General features: G+C 42.2%; 1 protein-coding gene and 1 long non-coding RNA gene across 2 annotated transcripts in view; one reads left to right on the forward strand and one right to left on the reverse strand.

Annotated features, from left to right (window-relative positions):
- The window catches only part of LOC115837268, a 45846-nt gene extending 25656 nt beyond the window's left edge, over positions 1 to 20190 (reverse strand). Inside the window, exons 1-2 of the long non-coding RNA XR_004032322.1 lie at positions 19833 to 20190; positions 19148 to 19261 (exon numbers count right to left, since the gene is read on the reverse strand). This is a non-coding gene — a long non-coding RNA (uncharacterized LOC115837268). The remainder of the gene's footprint in view (positions 1 to 19147; positions 19262 to 19832) is intronic.
- Positions 20191 to 20382: 192 nt separating this feature from the next.
- The window catches only part of SH3TC2 (SH3 domain and tetratricopeptide repeats 2), a 64740-nt gene continuing 60400 nt past the window's right edge, over positions 20383 to 24722 (forward strand). The window contains exon 1 of the mRNA XM_003266616.4: positions 20383 to 20536. Coding sequence (XP_003266664.2) covers positions 20485 to 20536 — 52 coding nt within the window. The 5' untranslated portion in view covers positions 20383 to 20484. The remainder of the gene's footprint in view (positions 20537 to 24722) is intronic.

A 24722-nucleotide genomic window follows, 5' to 3' on the forward strand; every position in this document is an offset into this window, starting at 1 on the left:
AGGCTGCCTACATTCCCACCACATCAGGACGGACCCACTTATCCCCTAGTTGCTGGAAGCTTTCAAGGTTGGCGGCTCTCAACTGAGTCCTTCTCTAGGGCTTGCCTAGAATTGAAGAGAACAATCTCCTGGGCATGGTCCCTTCTGAAGCAGCCTGACTCCAGTGATAGGCTGTTATAGGCGTGAAAAGGTCGGGCCCCCTGACCTCAATTCAGGAACTCTGAAGGGCCCACCCACTCTAGAGCACTCTGTAGGAATCAGTCGAGGCCTCTGTTGGATCTGCATTGCTGCCCAGCTACTCCTCCTGCCCGATCTTGTTTCTCTCGCTCTATCCACTGGTGTGGATCCCAAGAGCACATCCCCATAAATTTCCTGCCTGCCATTCTTCTTCTCAGAGTCTGCTTCTAGGAAACTAACCTACTGCAGCAGGCTTTTTAAGTCTGGGAAGAAATCTTGAACATGGATCAGAAGAATCAACACTCACACTGATTTCATCTGCCAGAGCCCAGTCTGAGAAGATAAAGCTCCTTGGATCGATGTAAACTTTTGAATTATGTAGCTTAAAGAAAAATCCAGTTGTACAAATATAAGATGTAGGCTGGGAGTGGTGGCTTATGCCTGTAATCCCAGCACTTTGGGAGGCTGATGTAGGAGGATCACTTGAGTTCAGGAGTTTGAGACCAGACTGGGCAACATAGAGAGACCCCATCTCTACAAAGAATGTAAAAAGTGTGGTGGTGTGCACCTGTGATTCTAGCTACTCTGGAGACTGAGGCAGGAGGATCGCTTGAGCCTGGGAGTCTGAGGCTGCAATGAACTGTGATCATGCCACTGTACTCCAACCAGGGCAACAGAGCAAGACCTTTTCTCAAAATAAAACCAAAACCAAAAACCAAATATAAGTTGTGAGAGATTTTGGCACACATTTATTTGAAAAAAACCTAAGGGACCCCTTCATTCTTTCATCCACATATTTATTTATTTATTTACGTAGAAGTACGTATTCTGTGCTAGGCACTTACTTGCTGCACAGAGTGGGTGGGGGCAGAAATATGAGGAGGGGGAAAATAAATAAACAAAAACCCAGATTTGTGATTATTCTCCATGAAGTAAATAAACAGAGGGCAACAAAAGGGAATAAAAGGAGTATCTCTTAGGTGAGGTGACATTAAAAGCCTGGTGAGAGATCCATGCCAATTTCAATGGGACAGAAGCTCAGGGCTCAGGCAGTCAAAGGTAAGGAACTATGGACTCTGCAAGGTCCCTGCTCCCATGCCATGCTAACTGGAGGCTCCAGTCACTGAAGGAAGGGCTGCAGGTGGAGTTGCCTGTGGTCTTGCTGCTCAAAGTATGGTCTGCAGACCAGTGGAACAGGTACCACAGGCAAGCTCCCATTAGAAATGCAGATCTTCCAGCCCCTTCCCACCCATCAGGATCAGAATCTGCACCTTACTGGTTCCCATGTATATTAATTTCCCATGGCTGCTGTAATGAATTACCACAAACTTAATGCTTAAAACAACACAAATTTTATTTTCTTACAGTTACAGATGTTAGGAATCTGAAAAGAATCTTTCTGATTATCTTTGAGGACAGGTGGATGTGGTTTTGCTTAGTGATGTTTCTGGATATGCCTTGTGATTGAAACTGAGATTTTGTTTCTGTCATGACTGCTTGGCATATTCTGCTCACCTGGATCCCCTTCTTCCCCATAGACCTATATGTTCCAGGTACTTGAATAACACAACTAAGACAAGTAGAACAGTGTTTGCACGTGTACGCCCATGCACATGAGCTTTGCACAAGTAAAAAATAAATCTTTTCAATTTCTCACCATTATTTAGTGAGGTATAACCTTTTTTGTTATCTTTAATTATTATTATTATTGTTATTTACAAAGGGGGAGATATGCCAAAGAGCCTACAACTCAAAACCGGTACAGCCAGGATTTAATTCAAGTCTTCTGACCACAAATCTAATGCCCAAATTGACCGCTGAGAGGTACAAACACATCCAAGTACTGGTAAGATTTCTGTTACCCTCTTGGATAGTAGCTTGTCTGGCTGATTTCTCCACCCAGGGAAGGCAAGCCCAAGGACTGGGAAGTGCTGTGGGGGGAGGGTATGTTATTCTGTGTAATCCATGTAACCCTTCAGCCTGCTCTCAGACTGGATGAAAAGAGGTGTGTCATCTTCAAGAAGAGAAGAGGCTTCCTCTGCTATTACCCAAAGCTCCCAGCAAGAGTGGGGGCCCTCTGAACAGATTGCTGGTCGAATGGAGGCAATTCTTCAGGCAGGGGAGAGTGTAGAGGTCATACTTGGAGGGTGGCCACATTCACACAGATGGTGTAACTCCTGCATGACGTCTGTCCCAGAAGAAGATACTGGTAGTATAAAGTTGCTTTCCCCAGGGCGCTGGAATCAGCTACAGGCAGTGCTCTATGAAGGCCATCAAGAAACTGGGGAGTTGAGGGACCTTCAGTTACTGGAATATGCCTGTTACAGAAAATGCTTCTTGGTTTTGCTTCTTCTTCCTTCCGAGTTGCTGTGGAGATTGTGTTTGGCACTGAGATCTGGTATCTTCTGTGATGCACAGTATGAGGGACCATCTCTCGAGTCAGGTCAAGAGTATAACAGCCTAGGAGACACCTTGGACCTCTCTTCCAAGAGCACTCCTGATACACCATGCTTACATTAGAATTTCTCCTCCTCTTTTTCTTTCTCCTTCTTCATCTCCTCTTTTTTTCATTTTTTAAACATTTTATTGCATATATTTGAGGTTTACAGTATGATGTTATGGGATATATACAGATAGTAAAATGGTTACTATAGTGAGGCAGCTTAACATATCTATCATTTCATATAGTTGTTTTTTGTGTATGTGTGACAAGAGCAGCTAAAATCTATTTAACAAAAAATCCTAATACAGTATTACTTTTATTTTATTACTACAGTCATGTTGTACGTGAGATCTCTAGACTTGTTCATTGTACATATTGGCTACTTTGTATCCTTTGACATCTCCCCATACTCCTCACCATGGTAACCACTGAGACAAATGACAATGTTGATTCTTTAGCTCTGTATATTTGGCCTTTTTTTTTTTTCAGTTTCCACATATAAGTAAGATCACACAATTTTTTTTCTTTGTGTGTCTTGTTTATTTCACTTATCAAAATGTCCTCCTGATCCATCTATGTTGTGGCAAATAGCAGAATAATCCCTTCTTTCCTCAGACTGAATAATATTCATATACATACATATTTACATTTTCTATATCCATTCGTCCATTGATGGACACTTAGATTGTTTATCTTAGCTGCTGTGAATAAGGCTGCAATGAACATGTGGGTGCAAATATTTTTATGAGGTGGCTATTTCTTTTCTGTTCTCTTTTTTTCAGACAGCATCTTGCTCTGTTGCCCAGGCTGGAGTGCAGTGGTGTGATCATAGCTCACTGCAGACTTACTCCTGGATTCAATTTGATCCTTCTGCCTCAGCCTCCAGAATAGTTGGGACTACAAGCAGGCACCACCACACCTGGCTAATTTTTTATTTTTTGTAGAGAAAGGGTCTTGTTATGTTGCCCAGGCTGGTTTTGAACTTCTGGGCTCAAGTGATCCTCCTGCCTCAGCTTCCCAAAGTGATAGGATTACAGGCATGAGCTAACACACTCAGCAGTGGAAGTGGTAATTTCATTTTCTTTGGATATATACCCAGAAGAAGGGTTGCTGAGTTATATGGAAGTTTTATTTTTAATTTGTTTAGAAACCTCCATACTGTGTTCCATAATGGCTCTACCAATCTACATTCCCAACAATAGTATATTAGGCTTTCCTTTTCTTGACACCCTTACCAACATTTATTATCTCTTATCTTTTTGGTAATAGCCATTCTAACAGGTATGAGGTGGTATCTCATAGTGGTTTTAATTTGCATTTCGCTTATGATTAGTGATGTTGAGTACCTCTTAATATACATTTTGGCCATTTTTATGTCTTCTTTAGAGAAATGTCTGTTCATATCCTTTGCCTGCTTTTAAATCAAGTTATTTGTTTTTTGCTGTTTGGTTATAAGAGTTCTTTATAAATTTTGGATATTAACCCCTTATCAGGCACACAGTTTGCAAATATTTTTTCCCAGTCCACAGGTTGCCTTTTCATTTTGTTGATTGTTTCCTTCACTATAATGAAGCTTTTCAGTTTGATGTAGTACCATTTATTTAGTTTTGCTTTTGTAGCCTGAGCTTTTGGTGTGATATCCAAAAATTCATTTCCAAGACCAATGTCAAGGGGCTTTTTCCCTGTGTTCTCTTCTAAAATTTTATGGTATCAGATCTTACATTTTGGTCTCTTATTCATTTTGAGTTGATTTTTATGTATGGTGTAAAATAATGGTCCAATTCCATTTTTTTTTGCATGTTAAAGTTTGTTTTCCCAGCACTCTTGTTGAAGAGACCATCCTTCCCTCCTTGTGTCCTCTTGGTGTACTTGTTAAAAATTAGTTGAAAGAGTTTAAGAGGTATTGACATTAATTCTTTTCTGACTGTTCGGTAGAATTCAGCTGTGAAGCTATTTTGGTCCTAGGCTTTTCTTTGTTGGAAGGCTTTGAATTGCTTCTTCAATCAATTTATTTGTTACTGGTGTGTTCAATCTCTCTATTTCTTCCAATTCGATCTTGGTAGTTTATTTATTTCTAAGAATTTGTTGATTTCTTTAAAGTTAACCAATTTGTTGGCATATAACTGTTCATAATAGTCTCTACAATCCTTTGAATTTCTGAGGCATTTGTTGTAATGTCTTCACTTTTCTTTTTCTTTAAGTCTTTTTTTTCTTAGTCTACCTAGGGGTTTGTCAATTTTATCTATTTTTTTAAAAGAACCAACTCTTAGTTTTATGAATTATTTTCCTATAGTTTTTCTGTTCTTTATTTGACTTATTTCTATTCTGAACTTTATTATTATTTTTCCTTCTACTAACTTTGAATTTAGTTTGTTTTTCTTTTTCTGGATAATTGAGGTATAATGTTAGGCTATTTATTTGGAATCTTTCTTTTTTAATACAAGCATTTATTGCTAAACTTTCCTCTTAGAACTTCATTTGCTGCATTCCATAAGTTTTGATATGTTGTGTTTCCATTGTCATTTGTCTCAAGACATTTTTGAATTTCCCTTTTGGTTTTTTTCTTTGAACCAATGGTTGTTCAGGAGCATGTTGTTTAGTTTCCACATATTTGTGAATTGTCAAGATCCTTCCTGTTATTGATTTCTAGTTTCATACAATTTTGATCAGAAGCAGTACTAGATACCATTTTAATCATTCTAAATTTGTTAAGACTTATTCTGTGGCCTAGCATATGGTCTATCCTGGGGAATGTTCCATGTGCACTAGAGAATAATGTATATTCTCCTGCTGTTAGGATGGAAAGTTTTATATATGTCTATTAGGTCCATTTTGGTCTCATATGCAGTTCAAGTCCAGTATTTTCTGGTTAATTTTCTGTCTGGTTGATTATCCATTATTGAAAATGAGGTAGTAAGCTTCCCTAATTTTACTGTATTGCTATCTATTTCTTCCTTCATGTTCATTAATATTTGCTTTATATATTTATGTGCACCAATGGTAGATGCATATATATTTATAATTGTTATGACCTCTTGATGAATTGACTCCTTTCTCATTTAATAATGATCTTCGTTTTTTGCAACACTTTTTGACTTACAGTCTGCTTTATCTGATATAAGCATAGCAAGCTCTCTCTCTTTTGGTTGCTATTAGCATGGAATATCTTCTGTCATTCCTTTACTTTCAGCCTATGTATGTCTCTACAGCTAGAATAGGTCTCTTGTAGACAGCATATAGTTGGATCTTTTTTTTTTTTTTACGCACTTTATGTCAGCCACTTAATGTCTTATTTTTTCTTGAGATGGGGGTCTTATTGTGTTGTCCAGGCTGGTCTCAAACTTCTGTGCTCAAGGAATCTTCTCACTTCAGTCTCCTGAGTAGTTGGAATTATGGGTTTGTGCCACCATATCCAGCTTGTCTCTTTTGATTGCAATGTTTAATCTGTTTACATTCAAAGTTATTACTGATAAATAAGGACTTACTCCTGCCATTTTTTAAGTTGTTTTCTGGTCGTTTTGTAGATCCTTTGTTTCTTTCTTCCTCTTTTATTGTCTATCTTAGTGATTTGGTGATTTTCTGTAGTGTTAAGTTTTTCTTTCTTTCTCTTTCTCATTTGTGTATCTGCTGTGGCTTTTTGTTTTGTGGTTACCATGGAGCTTACCTAAAACATCTTATAGTTGTGATAGACTGTGTTAAACAGATAACAACTTACTTTAGTTGCATATGAATACCCAAGACTTTTATATTCCCCCCATTTATATTTTTGCTGTCACAATTTATACCTTTTTATATTGTATCTTCCTTTATACTTTATTGTAGCTATAGTTATTTTGACCATTTTAACTTTGAATCTTCATACTAGAAATTTGAAAGATTTACATACCACCTTTATAGTAATGAAGTGGGGAATACTTTATTTCTTTTTTATTTCTGAGGGATAACTTTGTGGGTATAGTATTCCAGGCTGGCACTTTTTTCTTTCAGTACTTTGAATATGTTATCCCGTTTTTCTCCTGACTTTCAAGATTTCTGCTAAGATATTCACTGATAGTCTAATGGGGATTCTCTTTATGTCACTTGCTGCTTTTAAGATTCTGCCTTTGTATTTTGACCTTTTGATAAAAATGTGCCTTTGGAATAAATTTGGTGACTTTTGAGCTTCATGGATCTGAATGTTCCTATCTCTGCCAAGACTTAAGAAGCTTTCAGCAGTTATTTCATTAAATAAACTTTGTGTGTCTTTTTCTCCCTTCCTCCTTTGAAGTTCGTAATGTGAGCATTTGCTCATTTAATGGTGTCCCATAAATCCTGTAGGCTTTCTTCACTCATTAAAATTTTTTCCCCTTTCTAACTAGGTTTTTTCTTTTTTTTTCTTTTTTTTTTTTTCTTTGGGTGTGTGTATGTTTCACCCCTCCTAACACCTATCCAGCTTCAGGTTTTTTCTCAAAGCTGCTAAGAGAAGGAAATTTTTTCAAGAGAGTTGTCTTCAAGTTCAGAGATGTTTTCTTCTGCTTGATCTATTCTGTTGAAGCTCTCAACTGTATTTTTTTTTAATTCCATTCATTGAATTCTTCAGCTCCAGATTTCTGTTTGGTTCTTTTTAAATGATATCTATCTTTTTGTTGAATTTGTCAGTCAGATCATGAGTTGTTCTCCTGGTTTCGTTGAATTTTCTATCTGTATTCTATTGTATCTCATTGAGTTTCCTTAAGATCATTATTTTGATTACTTTTTGGGAAATTTGTGAAGTTTAATTTCTTTAGGATCAGTTACTGGAGACTTATGTTCCTTTGACAGTGTCATATTTTCTTACTTTTCCGTGCTTCTTGTGTCCCTGTGTTGATGTCTGTGCCTCTGATGAAATAGTCATCTCCAATTTTAGAGTAGCTTTCATAGGGAAAGATTTTCACTGGCATATGAGTCCTAGGTTGGTTGTGTGTTGGCTGTGGTTCCAGGTAGGTGCAGTAGAGCAGTCTCCATGAAGTTTTTCAGTTGTTATTGACATCATTGATAACTGCAGCTGATTCAGTGGCTAAGGCTACAAGAGTTTGTAGCAGCAGTGGTGGCAGGGTAGGTTGTTAGAGCTCTCAGTGGAAAAGTCTTTGGGGAGGTCCTCTTGTTTTTTTTTTCCCCACAGTGGGAAGAAGTAGCTGAGGGGATCCCTCTTGGTGCTGGGTCTGACACAGGCCACAGGCAGCCACAGTGGTTCTGTGTTCCAGAGTACAGCTGCTTAGAGTAGCTGTGGAGTTTGGGTCCTGGCTTCAATGTCTTGTTGTACTATTGTAGAACCTGTAATGTGGGTGCAGGTTCACTCTCTGTGACAAGTGGATGAAGCTCTCCCACTAAACAGAGGACTGTTACTCTGAGGCACTCCCCAGTAGCTTGGGCCCAGGGGTCAGGTGTGTAGCTGTGACTCTGATGCTGGGGGTCAGGGCACAGCACTGGTATGGCTCTGGGGAGGAAGGAGTGTTCCAGAACTTGGGCCCAGAGCCAACAGGGTACATTGGCAACTCAGGCATCAGGAGAGGAAGTAGCACATGGTGGTGACTCTGGACTCTGGAGAGGTGGAACACAATAGTGGCCCAGGGTGTGTGAGTCCAGGTGCAGTGGCAGATAATTCCTAGAATGGAGGGGCACAGTTGTGGCTTGGGCTCTAGGAGGCGGGGAGCAGTGCAATGATAGCTCAACACCTTGGGGAGGTGCAACACCTCAGCAGCTCAGACTCCAGAGGGTTGGTTCAGATCCAAGAAGATGGAGCTCTGCAGTTGCTCAGCCCAAAGGGTAGGGTGAAATAGAACAGCCACGACTCTGTTTCCCTAGAGGGTAGAGCACCACATCTGCTCAGGCACCAGAGGTGTAGCTGCTCTGGTGAGACCATCTCTGGATCCCCAAGGGGCTTGGTGACACATAGGCTTGAATGCTGGGGTTGTGGCTACTCTCCTGGGCTGACGCTCTGATTCTGAGGGGTGAGGTACGGGGTTGGTTAAGGCTCTGGGGGGTCAGGCATGCTCTGCTGGCTCAGGCATGATTTATCCCTCCCTTAATCAGCTACTAGAGGGCAGGGATGTTGCCTACCCTGCTCCCTGCTAGATGATTTTCTTATGAATTACAAGGCCAGCACAAAGAGGGCACTCAGTGCACAATTGTGGAATTATTAAATCCATTGAAATCATCAGGCAAGAGGATCTTCTTTCTACATACACACGTATGGTTGGGATGTTTTTTCTTTTTCACAAATGGGATCATATTGTATGCATTGTATTACCAACTTTCTTTTCTTCTCCTTCTTCTTTGTGTAATAATATCTTAGGGATCTTTCCTTGACTTTATGAAGACCCACTTCATTCATTTTAACTGCTGGATAATCACTCCTGTGTTGATGGGCATTTGAGTTCCTTCCACTCCTCACTATTTCTTGTGATGCTGCTGTAGGCTTCCTTGCACAGGCCTCTTGCTACACAGGTGTGAGTGCTTCTCCAGGAAAGACAACTGAGCAGGACTCACTGGATGACAGGGCTCCTCTTTCCTATCCCATTTACTGGGTCAGATGCTTAAAATCTAAATTTTCCTGAAAAACAAGCTCAACTGAGGAGAAATTCCTTTCCCTGGGAGTGGTAGGGAGTGTCAGTCCTGGGCTTGTATCATGAACTTGGCACACACACAGACACACACACACACTTGATTCTATTCCAGCCTGCTCACCAGGAAACCTAATTTTAAAACAGGAACTAATTCATGTGTTTTTCAGCTCCATCAGGTCATTTATGTTCTTCTCTAAACTGGTTATTCTAGTTAGCATTTTGTCTAACCTTTTTTCAAGGTTCCTAGCTTCCTTGCATTGGGTTAGAGCATGCTCCTTTAGCTCAGAGGAGTTTGTTATTACCCACCTTCTGAAGCCTACTTCTGTCAATTTGTCAAACTCATTCTCCATCCAGTTTTGTTCCCTTGCTGGTGAGGAGTTGAGAACCTTTGGAGCAGAAGAGGCATTCTGGTTTTTGGAATTTTCAGCCTTTTTGAGCTGGTTTCTCCCCATCTTCGTGAATTAATCTACCTTTGGTCTTTGATGTTGGTGACCTTCGGATGGGGTCTCTGAGTGGACGTCCTTTTTGTTGTTGATATTATTCCTTTCAAACCAGGAACTAATTCATGTTAGCATCTTTTGTGGAAGCACACTGAACATGAAAGTCCTCATATTTGAGTTCTAGTATAGGATTTGTCACAAACCTTCCAAGAAAATGTAGGACAAGGAACATAGCCTCTATGGTCTTAAATGGGTTCGGAGGAGATAAGGAGTAGAGGGATAGACACATTACTGTTCAAGGGCACTTTCAGTGCTAACTTTCCAGGGTGATGCTTTGGTTTTCTGCCCTTGACCTCAGGTTTGCCCATAGGAGACACAAAATGGGAAGCGGATGCTTTAAAAGCCAATCAGTTTTCCCAGGTGAGTCAGAGTCAGCAGCTTGGTGACCTAAGCCCTGGTCAGCAGCCCAACCTTCTTTCCTGGAGCTACCACTGCTGGTTCCTCAGCTGACCCCTGGAGAGGGCATGTTTCACATCTCATACCGAAGAAAGTCGGGAAAAAGCCTTGCCCAAGACTTAGTAGTCTATATTTCTGGTGGCTGCTGGGCCCCACCACCACAGATGCCTGGTTTGGTGTTTCTGACAAAGAAGTAGAGCTGAGTGGTAAGGCAAAGGCTCTGGGGTCACACTGCCTTGGTTCCAATCCTGCCAGCAGACAGAACTAGAGAAAATCACCCAGACTCTTACTTTCCTTATTTTTAGTTGGGGGTGAATATTAAGTGAGGAATTTTCACATAAGCACGTGATAAGGGCTCAATATGCGTTTGTGATTGTTGTTGTTAATGTCCACAACAAACACAGCTTTTAAGATCACCAGTGGTGTCTGATGAATTCGTAGACAGATGCATGAGTGTACAGGAAGTTACAAGGCTAATATTCTGCTCATATTTCTGCCACTGGCTCCCTCCAAAATCAGTCCTCTGCTCATTCAAACTGAAAAAGTGTTCCCTAAACTAGCCTCAGTGCGAATCCTAGCATTGATAATGGCTCTTTCTTAATCTGGGATTGTCTTCCCACCTATTTCTATGAAAATCCCATCCTTCAAGGTCCCCAATCACATGCCACCTCCTCCAAAAAACTTTGTTTTTCCTGTTGAGAAGTGCTAACTTCATTTTCATATCGAATATATATCTATGTGCTGATGATTTCCAAGTCTGTATTTTCTATAGAGACCTTTCCCCTAAATACCAGACTTGTGAACAGTTCTATCTCACCTACCCACTCAGTCAAGCCTGCTCTTCTGGCAGGCCTCCTCCTGACCCCCATGTGAGATAGATCCAGTGCCAATTGTAACAATAGGAAAAGCAAGCTGTTATTCCTACCGTCACACACAATACAACACTCAACACAGCATATAGAGTATTTTATTGCTTCTCACCAAAATGTGTCTGTTTTTTTCCTCATATACCAAGCAATTCTCCAGCAGACACCAACAGGGTGTCCTATAATTCAGTTCAGTTATGACACCATCTACCTGAAGATAGTGTTAGATCCCACAGTTTAAGAGCCCAGTCCCACAAAATTGCCCTCCACTTCAGGTGTCAGTCACAAGTCCCTGGTTGTGATCTGTACTTCTGACCAGCTAGCTGTAAACCAAGGGTTCCCATGATCCTTTCTTTGTGTTTGATTAATTTGTTAGAGCATCTCACTGAACTCAGACTAACACTTGACTTACATTTACCCATTTATTATAAAGGACATTACAAAGGATGTGGATGAACGCCAGATGGAAGAGAGGCATAATGTAAGGTATGTGGGAAGGGGCACAGAGTACCATGCCCTCTCCAGGTGTGCCACCCTCCCAGCACCTCTGCTGATTCATCAACCAGGAAGCTCTCTGAACCCTGTCCTTTTGGGGTTTTATAGAGGCTTCATTATGTAGCATGACTGATTAAATCATTGACCATTGGTGATTAGCTCATCTTTAACACCCCCTCTCTTCCCCAGAGGTCAGGGCAGTGGGGTCTGAAAGTTCTAATGTAATCACATGGTTGATTCCCCTGCCTACGAGCCCCCATCATGAGGCTATTAAGGAGCCCACCAAGAGTAACAGAAGATGCTCCTGTTCTCCAGGAAATTCTAAGGGATTTAGGAGCTCTGCATTAGGTGATCTTGTCACTTAGGAAATCATAAAAGTTTTAGGAGCTCTGTCTCAAGAACCAGGAGCAGAGACCAAATATGTATTTCCTCTTCTTCTTCTTCTTCTTTTTTTTTTTGTTGAGATGACGTCTCACTATATTGTCCAGGTTAGTCTCCAACTCCTCAGCTCAAGCAATGGTCCCGCATTGGTGGCCAAGGTGCTTGGATTACAGGCATGAGCCACCATGCCCGCCATGTATTTGTTATTATATCACACTATTACACAACCTCTGTCAGTTCATGGCACTCCCAATCCTTCTAGGTGCTCAGGCCTTCTCTCATACCCCGCATCTAATGCAACAGTTAATTCTGCCTCAACCTACAAAATAAACCAGAATCTCACCACTTCTCATCACCTCCACTGCTTCTACTGTTAAAAGAAAAAACTTTAGAAAAATTAAACTTAAGAACATTTAGTTGAGCAAAGAATGATTCACAGATTGGGTACCCCCACCCTTGCCCCACGCCGACCAGAACAGGAACAGTTTCAGAGAGCTCCAGGCTGCAACTTGAGCAGGTAGCATTTACGGACAGCAAACAGAAGTGAGGTACAAAGGCTGCTTGATTGGTTACAGCTCAGTATTTGCCTCATTTGATCATGGTTTGATCAGTTGGCCACCTTTGACTGAAGCTCTGCTGCTGTGATTGGCTGAGACTCAGCTTTTTGTTACAAAAGTATACACCCAAGTTAGTTTCAGTTAGTTCATGTACTAAATTAGGTTATAGTTTGTGACATAAGAAATCAAATATGGAGGCATCCTTAGGCCAAATTTAGTTTAACATTATTTTTAAGAAAAGAAAAATAGAACAATCTGAGCTGTGCGAGATATGCAAAATTTATCAGGCTCAGAGACATGAGTATGGGACTTCAGTAATGTCTCCTGCACCCATGCCATGGGTCCATTATTAAAGGCATTTTGTTCCTGACTAGCTGCCTCACCCATAATCTTCATTTTCCTGGAATTTAATAACAATGTGTAGCCAATCAATAGCTTATGTTATTTTAATGTAAATTATTGGTAAATAACTTAGGAACTGCTGCTTCTTTTCCTTTAAAAACCCACCTGTAATTGTGGCTAATCCAAGCTCATATGCTGAATCTATAATTCTGGGTTGCAGTCCTCAAACTTGGCTCAAATAAACTCCACTTATGTTAAGTTTGCCTCAGCTTTGTTTTCCTTAAGGCCGACCCCCTGGTCCAGCCACACTTTTGCTTGCATTACTGCAATAGCCTCCTGCCAGTCTCCTTGCTTCACTCTTGTCCTTTTCTACCCTATCTATTCTCAACACAGCAGCTGGAGTGATTCTTTCAAATCATAAGTCATATCACTCTTCCACCAAAAATTCTCCAATGGTTGCCATTTCACTCAGATGAAAGCCACCATCCTTAAAATGATCTAGCAAGCCCTACATACCCAGGCCCCTGTTACCTCTCTGACTTCATCTCCTGCTAATCTCCCTGTGCTGCCCAATCTTCAGTCATCCTTTGGAACCCACTCCACACTCTTCTCTACCCTGTGCTGTGCCCCCAGGAGGCTGGCCTCTACGGGCTTCCTCCACAAAGCTCTGTTAATCTTTGGCTTCCAGTTATATTCAGTCATGGGAAGATGGAAGGTGAGAAGACGGAGTATTTATTCTGCTGGCCCCTTTCCATTCATGACCTTGGCTAGGCCGTAGCTATGTTCCTCTATCAAAGACATAGCCCCTGGCCCTGGGCCCTGGCTGCAGCCAGCTCTTGCTAGATTGCACTAGCTACCCCTCCTTTTGTGCCTTCAGGCCTAAGGATGTTATGGCTTCTTTTTATTTCTAGCCCTGGAGTGCCTCATCATACTTGCTGGTTTGCCTTAAGCCTGCCTACACTTTTGTAATGAAGCTCCTTCTTCATTCTTTCTTTAATTATGACCTTGAAGGTGTCTGCTTCCTACCTCTTTCTCACCATGTTCAAGTCACACCCTCTTCTGCCCTTCCTCTATCATGCTGGGCACCCTTCTGCCCCAGGGCCTTTGCACTGGCTCTTCCCTTTTCCTGGCATGCTCTTCCCCTGGCTGCTCCTGGATCCTTCCCTCATGTCCTTTTGGTCTTTGCTGAGTTGTCATTTTCTCAGTGATGACTTCTGTCTCTCAGCCCTTCTGAAAACTGCAGCCCCTCTACTGTGGAAGACCCTTTTTTTTCCCATATCACTTTCCACCATCTAACACACTGTATAATTTACTTATTTATTATGTTTCTTGCCTTTCTCCTTTCACTAGAATGTGAAAGCTACATGAGGGCAATATGTTGTCTTTTTTCCTTGCTGATGTATCCTCTAGACTTAGATAAATGCCTAGGTGTAGAAGATGCTCAATAAATATTTGTTCACTGAACAATTTGTTGAATAAATGGCATATTCTTATCTCTTATGGGATCTGTATTACTTTCCTAGGACTACTCTAACAAAGTACCACAAACTGGGTTGAAACAATAGAAAAGGATTGTCTTACAGTTCTGGAAACTAGAAGTCCAAAATCAAGGTGTCAGCATGGCCATACTCCCTCTGAAACCTGTAGGGGGAATCTTTCCTTGTCTTTTTCTAGTTTCTGGTGGTTTGCAGACAATGCTTGGTATTCTTTGGTCTGTGGCTATGTAACTCCAATATCTGCCTTCATTGTCACACGGAGCCCTCCTTGTGTGTCCTTGTCTATTCACAGGTTTTTGTTTTGTTTTGTTTTGAGACGGAATCTTGCTCTGTCACTCAGGCTGGAGTGCAGTGGCGCGATCTCAGCTCACAGCAAGCTCTGCCTCCCGGGTTCACAATATTCTCCTGCCTCAGCCTCCTGCATAGCTGGGACTGCAGGCGCCTGCCACCACGCCTGGTTAATTTTTTTTGTATTTTTAGTAGAGATGGGGTTTCGCAGTATTAGCCAGGATGGTCTCAATCCCCTGACCTTGTGATCCGCCTGCCTCAGCCTCCCAAAGTGCTGGGATTACAGATGTGAGCCATCGCCCCTGGCCCACAGGTTGTTTTCTTATAAGGACATTTTTATAAGATCATATTGGATTAGGGACCTACCCTACTTTAGTATAACCTCGTCTTGAATAATTATATCTATAGCAAGCCTATTTCTGAATAAAGTCAGATTCAGAGGGTGAGGACTTCAACCTATCTTTTTCAGGGGGACACAATTCAACTGATAATGGGATCTTTTCAGTTTTTCCCTGGAATTATAGTACCTAAGTTATGATTGCTCCAACTAGATTACAATTTTTCTAAGAAAAAAGTTCGATTTTATGTCTGAAATGGCAAACTCGTGGGTGGCTCTTGGGTTGGATTTTGGTCTACAGGCAAGTTTGTCTGCCCTGAGGTATTGGCCCACATAGTGCTTTGAAAGATTTTTTGAAATAATTTATAAACATTTATTTATTTATTTATTTATTTTAGCATTTTCTTAGAGATAGGGTATTTATATTGTTGCCCAGGCTGGTCTTGGACTCTTGGCCTCAAGTAATTCTCCTGCCTTAGACTCCTATAGCTTATAAACATTTAAACGTTAGGAACCTTCACTTACAAATCTGGATTTTTGGTTTCCATGACAAATGAGAATGTCTGGTTACACAGGCCTGTCTTGCACCATGTTCCTCATTGCCCAAAGCCTAGCAGGGGCTTCTTCTTAGACAGAGCAATGCCCTCCATGCCCTACAGGTACACCTCTCCCTGTTGTTGCCCCAACCTTGATGCCAGTGAAACTGCTTTTGCAAAGATTATGACAGTGAGAGAAATTTAATGTGACTGATTTCATCTTGCTTCTAGCCTCACAGGCTGGCTGTCTTTGCTCATCCCTAGGTGTAGGCCAAGGTAGCCATGTGAGGAATTTAGTTTATAGTTTAACTTTGAAGCGAGGATGATAACAGTCCCTCTCTAAAACGAATTCCCTCATTGGGGGCTGAAACTGTCTTTGTAAGACTAATGAAAAGCTGTAAGATTAAGATTATGGGAGGGACCTGAATTCTGCTAAAATGTAGATACAGTTTCTGTAATCCCTTATTGTTCAGGAGTCATGTGGTCAGAGGTCACAAGATTTGTGACTTCCCCAATTGCTTCTGTAGGTAACACCTCTGTTGTAGAACCTAAAATTGGTCTTTTGAGATGTCTTTCAGACTTTTACATTCTGGCAACTGACTGAACCCACCTAGACTCATGACTCATGACTTCACCTGTCCTGTGTTTCCCATCTAGAAACAAACTCAGTGCATGAGGACTATTTTCCACATTCCTATGATTGGATCCCCAACGAATCAGCAGCACCCACCCCCTCCCCACCTGCCCACCAAACTATCCTTGAAAAACCCTAAACTCTGGGTCTTTGGGGAGATTGACTGGAGTGATAACCCTGGTTGTTCTGCATGGCTGGCCTCACATTAATGAAAGGTTTTCTTTGCTGCAATACCAGTCTCAGTGAACTGGTTTTGTCTGTGCAGCAGGCAGAAAGAATCCATCAGGCAATTACAGTGGCATCAGCTGCCACTTATCTCCTGGCCAGCTCACTCATTTCTATCAGCTGCGTGGCTCTTGTAGCCATATGAGCTTGTAACCCTTGAATACCAAACAAATATTAAGGGAACAACAGGTATTCCATAATGATGGCAGTGATGGTGATGGTGGTGAGTCGAAGGTCGGTTGGAGCTCCACTTTTTTTTTTTTTACCATATACTCTTGAAGCTTTCCCAATCTAGCTTTTATCTCCACTGCTCCACCAAGATGTCCAGTGGTAAATTCTCTGTGCACATCTTACTTATTAGCAGCATTTGACATAGTTAATCACCTTCTGCTCTTGAAACACTTTCTTAACTTGAATTCTGTACCATCTTATGCTCTTGGTGCATATCCTCTCACTGGCCACTCTTTCTCTATCGCTTTTGCTGGTTTCTACTCCTTTCTTATTCATGTAAAAATTAATGTGCTTGTAGGGCTCATTCTTGATATATCCTCCGTATTCTATCCTCCACTTTCTCCCTTAAGAGATCTTATTTGGTCTCCTAACTTTACATACCCTCTACACAGTGACAACTCCCAAATACTTACCTTCAGCTTTTAACTTCTCCATGAACTCCAGATTGCTTTGTCTACATTTGCTTGGATATACTAAAGGACTATTAAATATTACATATACAAAACCAAACTCCTGGTTTCAATTCACAAAGCTTCTTTTCTCCTAGCATTTAACATTTCAATAAATATTAAATTATTTCAGTTGTTCAGGTAAAAAAAATCAGAACTACTCTAGAGTAGATTTTTTTTTCCTCTCATACATTCAATGTATCAACACATCCTTATGGCTCTCTGTGATGGTTAATTTCATGTGTTCTCTTGGCTAGGTCATGGTGCCCAGTTGTTTGACCAAAGAACAAAATAGATGTTGAAGGTATTTTTTTTTAAAGATAATTAATATTGACATCAGTAGACAGTGCACAAAGCAGATTACCCTCTATAATGTGCATGGGCCTTCCCACCAGCTGACTGGGGGCCTTCCAATTAGTCAAAGGCCTTAAGACTGAAGACTGCAGTTTCCTGAAAAAGAAATTCTTCTCAAGACTTCTTGACTGCAACATGGGAAACTTGTGTGAGTTTCTAGTCTGCTGCTCTGTGGAATTTGGACTAAAGGCTGCAATAGCAACTCTTACTTAAGTCTCCAGCCTGCTGCCTTGCCCTATGGATTTCAGATTCGCCAACCCTCACAGGGGCCAATTCGTTAATTTTTTTTTCTCTTTATCTTTAAACTTTTATTGGTCCTGTTCCTCTGGAGTACCTTGACTAATATACCCTTATTTCAAAATATGTCTAATACGTAAACCCTTTTCATCACCTCTACCAATAGCACTTTGGTTCAAGACATTATCATCTCTCTGCTGGATGTTACAATTGCTGCATATCTGGAGTTCCATCTATAGCCTATAAGCCAGGCTGACCCTTTAAAACCATAAGTCATGCACGTTACTCTTCTTTTTAGTGTCCTCCATTGGCTCTTACCTCATTCAGAGTAAAAGCTGAAGTCCTAAGATGACCTCTAAGGCCCTCTATTGTTTGGTCTCCTGCTGCTTTCTCTGACTTCATCTCTGTGCCCTCGCCTACCTCACTAGCCTTCAGCCACACTTCCTTTAACATGCTAAGCAAGTTCCTACTTCAGGGCCTTTGCTCCTGCTGGAAATCTCTTTGCTCTAATCAATTCATCAGGCTACCCAGGAGCAGAACAGCACAGTTTCTTGCATCTCAAGGGAAGCGATGACTTTATCCAGAATGGACTATTCATTTAAGACCTGCCACAATGTGTGTGTTAGCCAACTGCCTAGGGTGTCATCTCTGACAGATGGCCTGGGATCCTTTCAATAGTTGGTTTTGATCGTTTATAGTCTGATTGTTGTTGTACCTGTGTAAGAGTGGTGTGCAGACCAGCCAAGGAGCAATGATAAGTCTGTGCATCTGTCAGCATGTGTAAGTTAGAGCATGGGGCTTCTTGTCACTGCCTGATTTTCACGTACATCCCAGTTTTAAGTGGCTGTTTTCTAAAGGAACTCTTGTCCTTTCATTGTGGGCCCAAGAAAACATTCTAATTCATACTCAAAAACACTGTGCTTCGGTAAGGGAAACACATGAGAAACGTATGGGAAGTAGATACTTTAAATAGACCTGTACAGAGAAAACATCCTCCCTGGTGGCAATGTGATCAGAGAGACCCCATCCCTCCTGCACTCTACTCCCCGCCCCAGCTCTCATCTCCTGGGCTTTGTGTAAATGGTTAGCTGGCTCCAGAGGTTTCAGTCCTTCCTAGGCTTTTCTCATTGTGTGTCCTAGTAGTCATGGAAGAACCCACAATGTATCTCATGTATCAGAAATGTGATCCTTCTGGGCTGTGGAATCAACTAGACCTGGCTCAGTCTTGACTCTGACATTCATAAACGGTGGGAGAAGGGAGGGAGTTGGACAAGTTATACACTCCTCTTTAACCATTTCCTCACTTACAAAGTAGAAATGATGCCTACATTATGGGGCTGTTATGGGATTTGAATAGAATAATGTACAGTGACAGCCTGGCCCACAGTAAACATTCAATAACTGTGTCTCAGGATAAGTCAGCGTGGAGACGGGAGTGGCGCTTCAGAGACAGGCTCAAGACCCTGTCCTCTGGGGCCGGGCTGGTGCGTGAGGTGGATACTCCTGATCTCCGGTGGGACTGACCCCTAGACCATTCTTCACCTGGTCACCCGAGTGCTCCTCTCAGAATATAAACTCGATCAGGCCACTGCCCTCCTTAAAATGCTGGTGATACTGACCTCAAGTTCAGCCTCCAAATAGCCTGCAACATAGGCCTGGCAGGACCCCACCTTCTCTTGGCTCACACCTCCTGTTCTTTGGGCCTTTCACCAGGGTCCTTTCACGACTTTGCTCTAGTCATGAAGGAAACATTGGGTGAGCAGTGCTCTTTGAGCTTGGTTGTTAGAGCAGTCATGCTTCTGTCCAACCTTGCTGGCATTCAGCCATATTTTCTCCATCTCCTTTGCAAGATCTCATGGGACGTTTTTTGAAATTTAGCCACAGTGTCAACTGGATTCCCCTGCTCCACTGCCTATCTGAAACAGGAAAGAAGTTAGTCTTGTGGGACCAGTTTTGCTTGCATACCTGTAGACTTGCTGTATTTTTTTTTTGTTTTATTTTTAATTGACACATAACAATTCTACACATTTATGGGCTAGAATGTGATGTTTCAATATATCTATATATTGTGTAATGAACAAATCAAGGTAATTAGCATATCCATCATCTCAAACATCATTTTTTTTGTGGTGAGAACATTCAAAATCCTCTCTTCTATGTTGAAATATACAATACATTATTAACTATAGTTCCCCTACTGTGCAATAGAACACTAGAACTTACTCCTCCTATGTAACTCTAACCTTCTACCTATTGACCAACCTCTCCCCATCCTTTGATGTATTTGTTTTTCCATCCCCTCACCTGTAAAATGCTGGGCTTCATCAGGTGATCTCCTGGATTCTTTTCCTGCACACCAGCAGCTGGGGGTTTGCATGTTCCCCAGTGAAGAGCTGGCTCATTGATGCTGCCAGGTCGAAGTGAAATGCTGCACCCACAGCTCCAACTTTATCAGAGAGCCAAGGGAGGCCTTTGCAGAGAGAGACTGGGTGGAGATCACTGTAAAGGGGTGGCAGGCCAGTCAGTGTGGGCCAAGTCAGTCAGGGAGGGAGCAAGAACAGCAGTCTTGATCTCTGGGATGTTCTCTGCCCTCCTCCCCCGCCCTGGCTGCCCCCACAAGAACCAAACTGTATATCTCAATCCTAGAATGCGAGGAATGTGCTGCAGGCTGATAGGCATGAAGCGATCTGCTGAGAGGCAGGGAGGAGCCCTGTTCCCCAGGCCTGACAGTGCAGGAGCTGTGGGCCTGCAGGCTGGGCTGGGCTGCCCCTCCCACCCTCCCTGGGCCTCCTGCCCTAGCCGGGATATCAAAGGCTGCATTGTGCATTGAGCAGGCCTCGGTCCCTTGTATGCCAGGGAGGAGGCAGGAGGAGGGACACCGTTGGGAGGCTGGCCCTTGCAGCACTCTTCTGGCCGGTGTTCCCAAGGGCCTCGGCCAGGGTAGGATGGTACACACATGGGTGGCTGCTTCTGCATCCCCAGGGAGCGGAGTCTGACCCGGGGCCCAGGTGAGTTTCCCAGGGGGCCCTTGGCCTGTGGCTTGGCCAAAGTGGATGGTCCAGTGGAGGCTCAGGAACCTGCTGGGTTGGAGAAACTTTTCTCCCAAAGATGGGGAGATGATTATGCTTTCTGGCTGCCTCTCCTTCCTCCTTGGGTAAGTGTTTGTCATGCTGGCTCTGTAAAAAGGGAGCAAAGCCTGGAAGCATCTATTTTTTCCTGAAGAAAGAGGCTTTGAGCTTGCTCTGTCAGGAGCTAAGCAGCACTGCTCCTGGCTGCCACTCCCAGGGTGTGACTAAGCCCTTCCTTCCTTTCTTCCCAAGATCCCCCAGGACAGGAAGAAAGTTCAGGCAGTGAGTTCCTCTGTGGCCTATGGGTGGTCATAAACTTGGCTTTAGTCATTCAAGCCTATTTTTGTCAGGGTTGCTGTTACTGGAGAAAAACAGGCAGTTTCCTGCCTCCGTCTATTACAGTGTGATTTGTGTGTGAGTGCATGTGTAAGTGTGTGCATCAAGTTGAGGCAATGGAGAGTTGTTGCTCTAAGAAATTGTCATCTCATGGGAGAGTGACTTAGGGTGACCAGCCATTATGGTTTGCCTGGGACTGAGGAATTTGCTGGGATATGTCAGTTCCAGGCCAACCAGGCTGGTTGGTCTCCCTGAAGCAACCTTCTTGCCTTTTTTCAGAGGAGAATCCAGGTAGGGCCCTGTGTTCTCTTGTGTGGTGTTTATCAGGATGAGTGGTGGCTTTGGGGAAATGTGGGGGTAGACTGGTGGGGGGAGGCTTGCTTGGGAGATAGGGGAACATTGCTCCAAGGAATCATTCCTAACCCTTGTTAGAACTCTGTGTCTTCCTGGAGCTCCACCATGGTTCCTGAGAGAAGGAGCTAAGGAGCATCCCCTAGCTGAGGGCTCTCTATTCTCTGACAGACAACTTTCTTCTTTAGTCTTATGACCTGGGCTTGTAGAAGGCACCCGAGGTCATTAAAGTGAACTCAAAACAACCGTATTCTGTTTCCTCTGCTTGAAGTCTTCATCTAGGCACCTTGGCACCTACAGCAGGGAATATCTCCCAGAAAAAGGCAACCCCTGGACCTAAAACTATAAGCAAACAAACCCCAAATGATGCCTTTGGCACAAAAGGCACGACTTTAGCTATGAACAATTTCACTTCTCCAGATTTCTCAGATGTAAACACTTTTCAGTCCCTCCCCCTAAGTTCTATTGCCATTGTGCCCCATGAGAGCAGAAACAGCATGGAGGGAGACATGCAGGACCACTGGTCTGGAAGTCGGAGATTGGGGCTCTAGATCTGACTTCCTCTAGCTCTAGTTAGGCAGGTGTCATCTTGGCTACTCACTTGGTCTTTGAGGCCAAAGTGTCTGGATTTGATCTTGGTTCTTTTACTTGCCTCGACAACTTATTTAACTTCTCTGTGTTTCAGTTTCCTTATCTGTAGCTTTAATGACATAATTATGCCTTCTTCATAGAGCTGTGGTGGAGATTAAGTCTACATGTGAAATGGTGAAACAGTCTGGTGCACAGTTAGTTGAGCACAATAAAATTAACCATTGTTAATTCCATTTTGATGACCCTAGTATATCTCGCTTTCTCTCTGGGCCCCCATTTAGTCATATATACAGTTTTAGGGTTGTAAACTGCTGTGTAGAGGTGTCTCAGAGAGCTCTGCTCATGTTCCCTCGTCCCTGCTTCTAGTTGACATCTGTCCTTCAGCCAAATATTTCCTGTAGAACAGAGATACGCAGCTCAAAACAAACAAACAAAAAAACAATATTGAAAAAGATCAAAATCATAGTAACACTATCATTCAATTACTTTATTCTTTCACCTTCTTTTTGCCATTGATTACTGGCTGGCACCCCACATTCACCTTTTCACCAAGAGTTAGCCTGCTATGTATCTCCCTCGAGACTTTTCATGCAATTCCCCCATATTATTCCCTGTATGTGTCAGGGCCTTTCCCTAGTAAGGTTGATATGGGTGTTGTAGGTCCGAGTCCAGTCGATCTGGATATTCCCATTCCAGATTCCCCTATTTATCCTAGAGAAAAGAACAAAGTATGAGACCCATCCTGGAGCAACTTAATAGTTGTGTGACCTTGGGCAAGTCCTTCATGTTTTCTGAACCTCAGTTTTCCTGGCTGTAAACTGTGTCTAATGGTGGTACTTATCCCATGGAAGTTATGTGAGGATTAAATTGAATAATTCCTCTCATGGACTTAGCACAGGGTCTGGCTTTTGATAACCCTTCAATAACTACAGGCTGTTTTATTGTTAGTTAATATGGGCCACTCCTACATCACTCCCTCCTCATTCCTTACTGGCCTGGAGAAGTCTGTACTTATGTTTCCTGGGGTGCTTCTGCCTTGTGTCTGTTTAAGTGGGAGTTAACAGCAGACACCAAAACAGTAAGTCCTCAGGGCTAAGGGACACAGGAAAGGAGAAGGCTCTTGATAGCACTGAGCACTGGACAGCTGCCAGACTGGTTTGCGTGGAGTGACACAATAATGAACGTTGACTCTGACTACTCCAGGCACCTGCATTCTTACATGTGGACTCTGCCTGCAGCATCTGTTCCCTGGGATGGCTCTCAATTGCTCACAGAAGTCCCCTAATCGGGGGGACTGCACATGGTGAGAGGATAGGTTCTGATCAGTTGCTATCATCTCTGACTTCCCCACCCTATCTATGAGTTGTTTCTTGCCATTGTTTGATAAGCTACAGTTGCTCACTTTGGATCACAGAGAAAGCCATGTCAAAGCTTGTTGATCAAAAAACTTCTAGCACTTCACCCTTATTTTCAATGCCTGTTTGAAGAAATTTGGCAGATTTACGCCCTTAAATAGAAGATGTGGAAGAGATACATTCGCCTCTGTTGATCACTGGTGCTTGTAACTTTCCTTTCAACCTTTTTGATAAATGTGAATCATCAGTATAATAAGAGGAGATCAAGGGTGAATGCTGATAATAGTAAATGATGCTTCACTTTTGAATTTTAAACGACTTGTAAAGCATTTAAAACTACTGATAATAGAGGATATTAGAATAGTTAGCCCACCATCTAGCTGTAACAAATTTTTGCATTATGCCATGTTATCTTCAGAACTTTACCTTTTTCTTTCTCTTACTTTTTGAAGAACTAAAACATCATAAACATACTTAGGGGCCCCTGGATATCTCTTTCCAACCTCATTACCCTTCTCTCTCCACATAGTTAATAACTTTCATGAATTCAGTGGTTATGTGCTTTCACTACATATTCATGAACTCACGATCATTCCAAAGAATTGTTTTGCAGACTTTAAAACTTAAACAAAATGATATCATGATGCAACTTTTTTTTTTTTTTTGCTAAACATTATAATCTAAGATATATTCATGTGGGTAGATGTAGCTGTGCTTCTAACATGCTATTCGTCCCAACAAAGAGAAAGTGGGTTTACATCATAAAAACTGCTGATGGTAGGTCTGTTAGGTCAAAAAAGAAAAGAAAATGTGGGTACAGGAAAAAAAAACATGCAGAAAAATGTTTACTGTTTAGTCTTCTTTTTAAAGTTGAGCTTGGTGGTGGGTGGGTAGGAGCAAAGAGAGGCTGAGAGAGGAGAAATGAAGGTGAATTCTCATTTTCAGCCAGTTGTTGTGAGATGTTTCCCTGATCAGAGGCCCGAGACTTTAGAGTTCTGAGGTCAGGTTAATGTAGTGAAAATGGCAAGGTCACTACCCATTGATATGGATGGGCTCTGGCTCTTTTGCTAATTTGCTGTGTGATCTCAGTAAAATCACGACTCCTCTCTGGGCCTTTAGTTTCTCAACATTAAAATTGGGAGTGGAACTAGGTGATCTTTTAAATCCCTTCCTTCATTCATTTTCTGCAATTCTTGCCTCTTCCCCATGTTTATCCCTCATATTCAATATGTCAAGATGCCTTCTCTTTTCTTGTTTTAAAATATAGCCTCATTCACTCTATGCCCTCACTTCTCATTGCCAGGGCCATAGCCCATATTCTCACACTCACCTCCCTGGATTTTCACAGCACCTCTTCAGCTGGTCTCCCTGCCTATTGTGCTTTTCTCTCCTTATCCTTCCCATGTTACCCAAGTAGAATTTTCACTTTTGTTATACCATTGCCATGCTCAAGAATATTTCACACCTCACCATTGCTTACTGTATCCATTCTA

The sequence above is a fragment of the Nomascus leucogenys genome, chromosome 2 (genome assembly GCF_006542625.1).
Source record: "Nomascus leucogenys isolate Asia chromosome 2, Asia_NLE_v1, whole genome shotgun sequence".
NCBI classification, from domain to species: Eukaryota; Metazoa; Chordata; class Mammalia; order Primates; family Hylobatidae; genus Nomascus; species Nomascus leucogenys.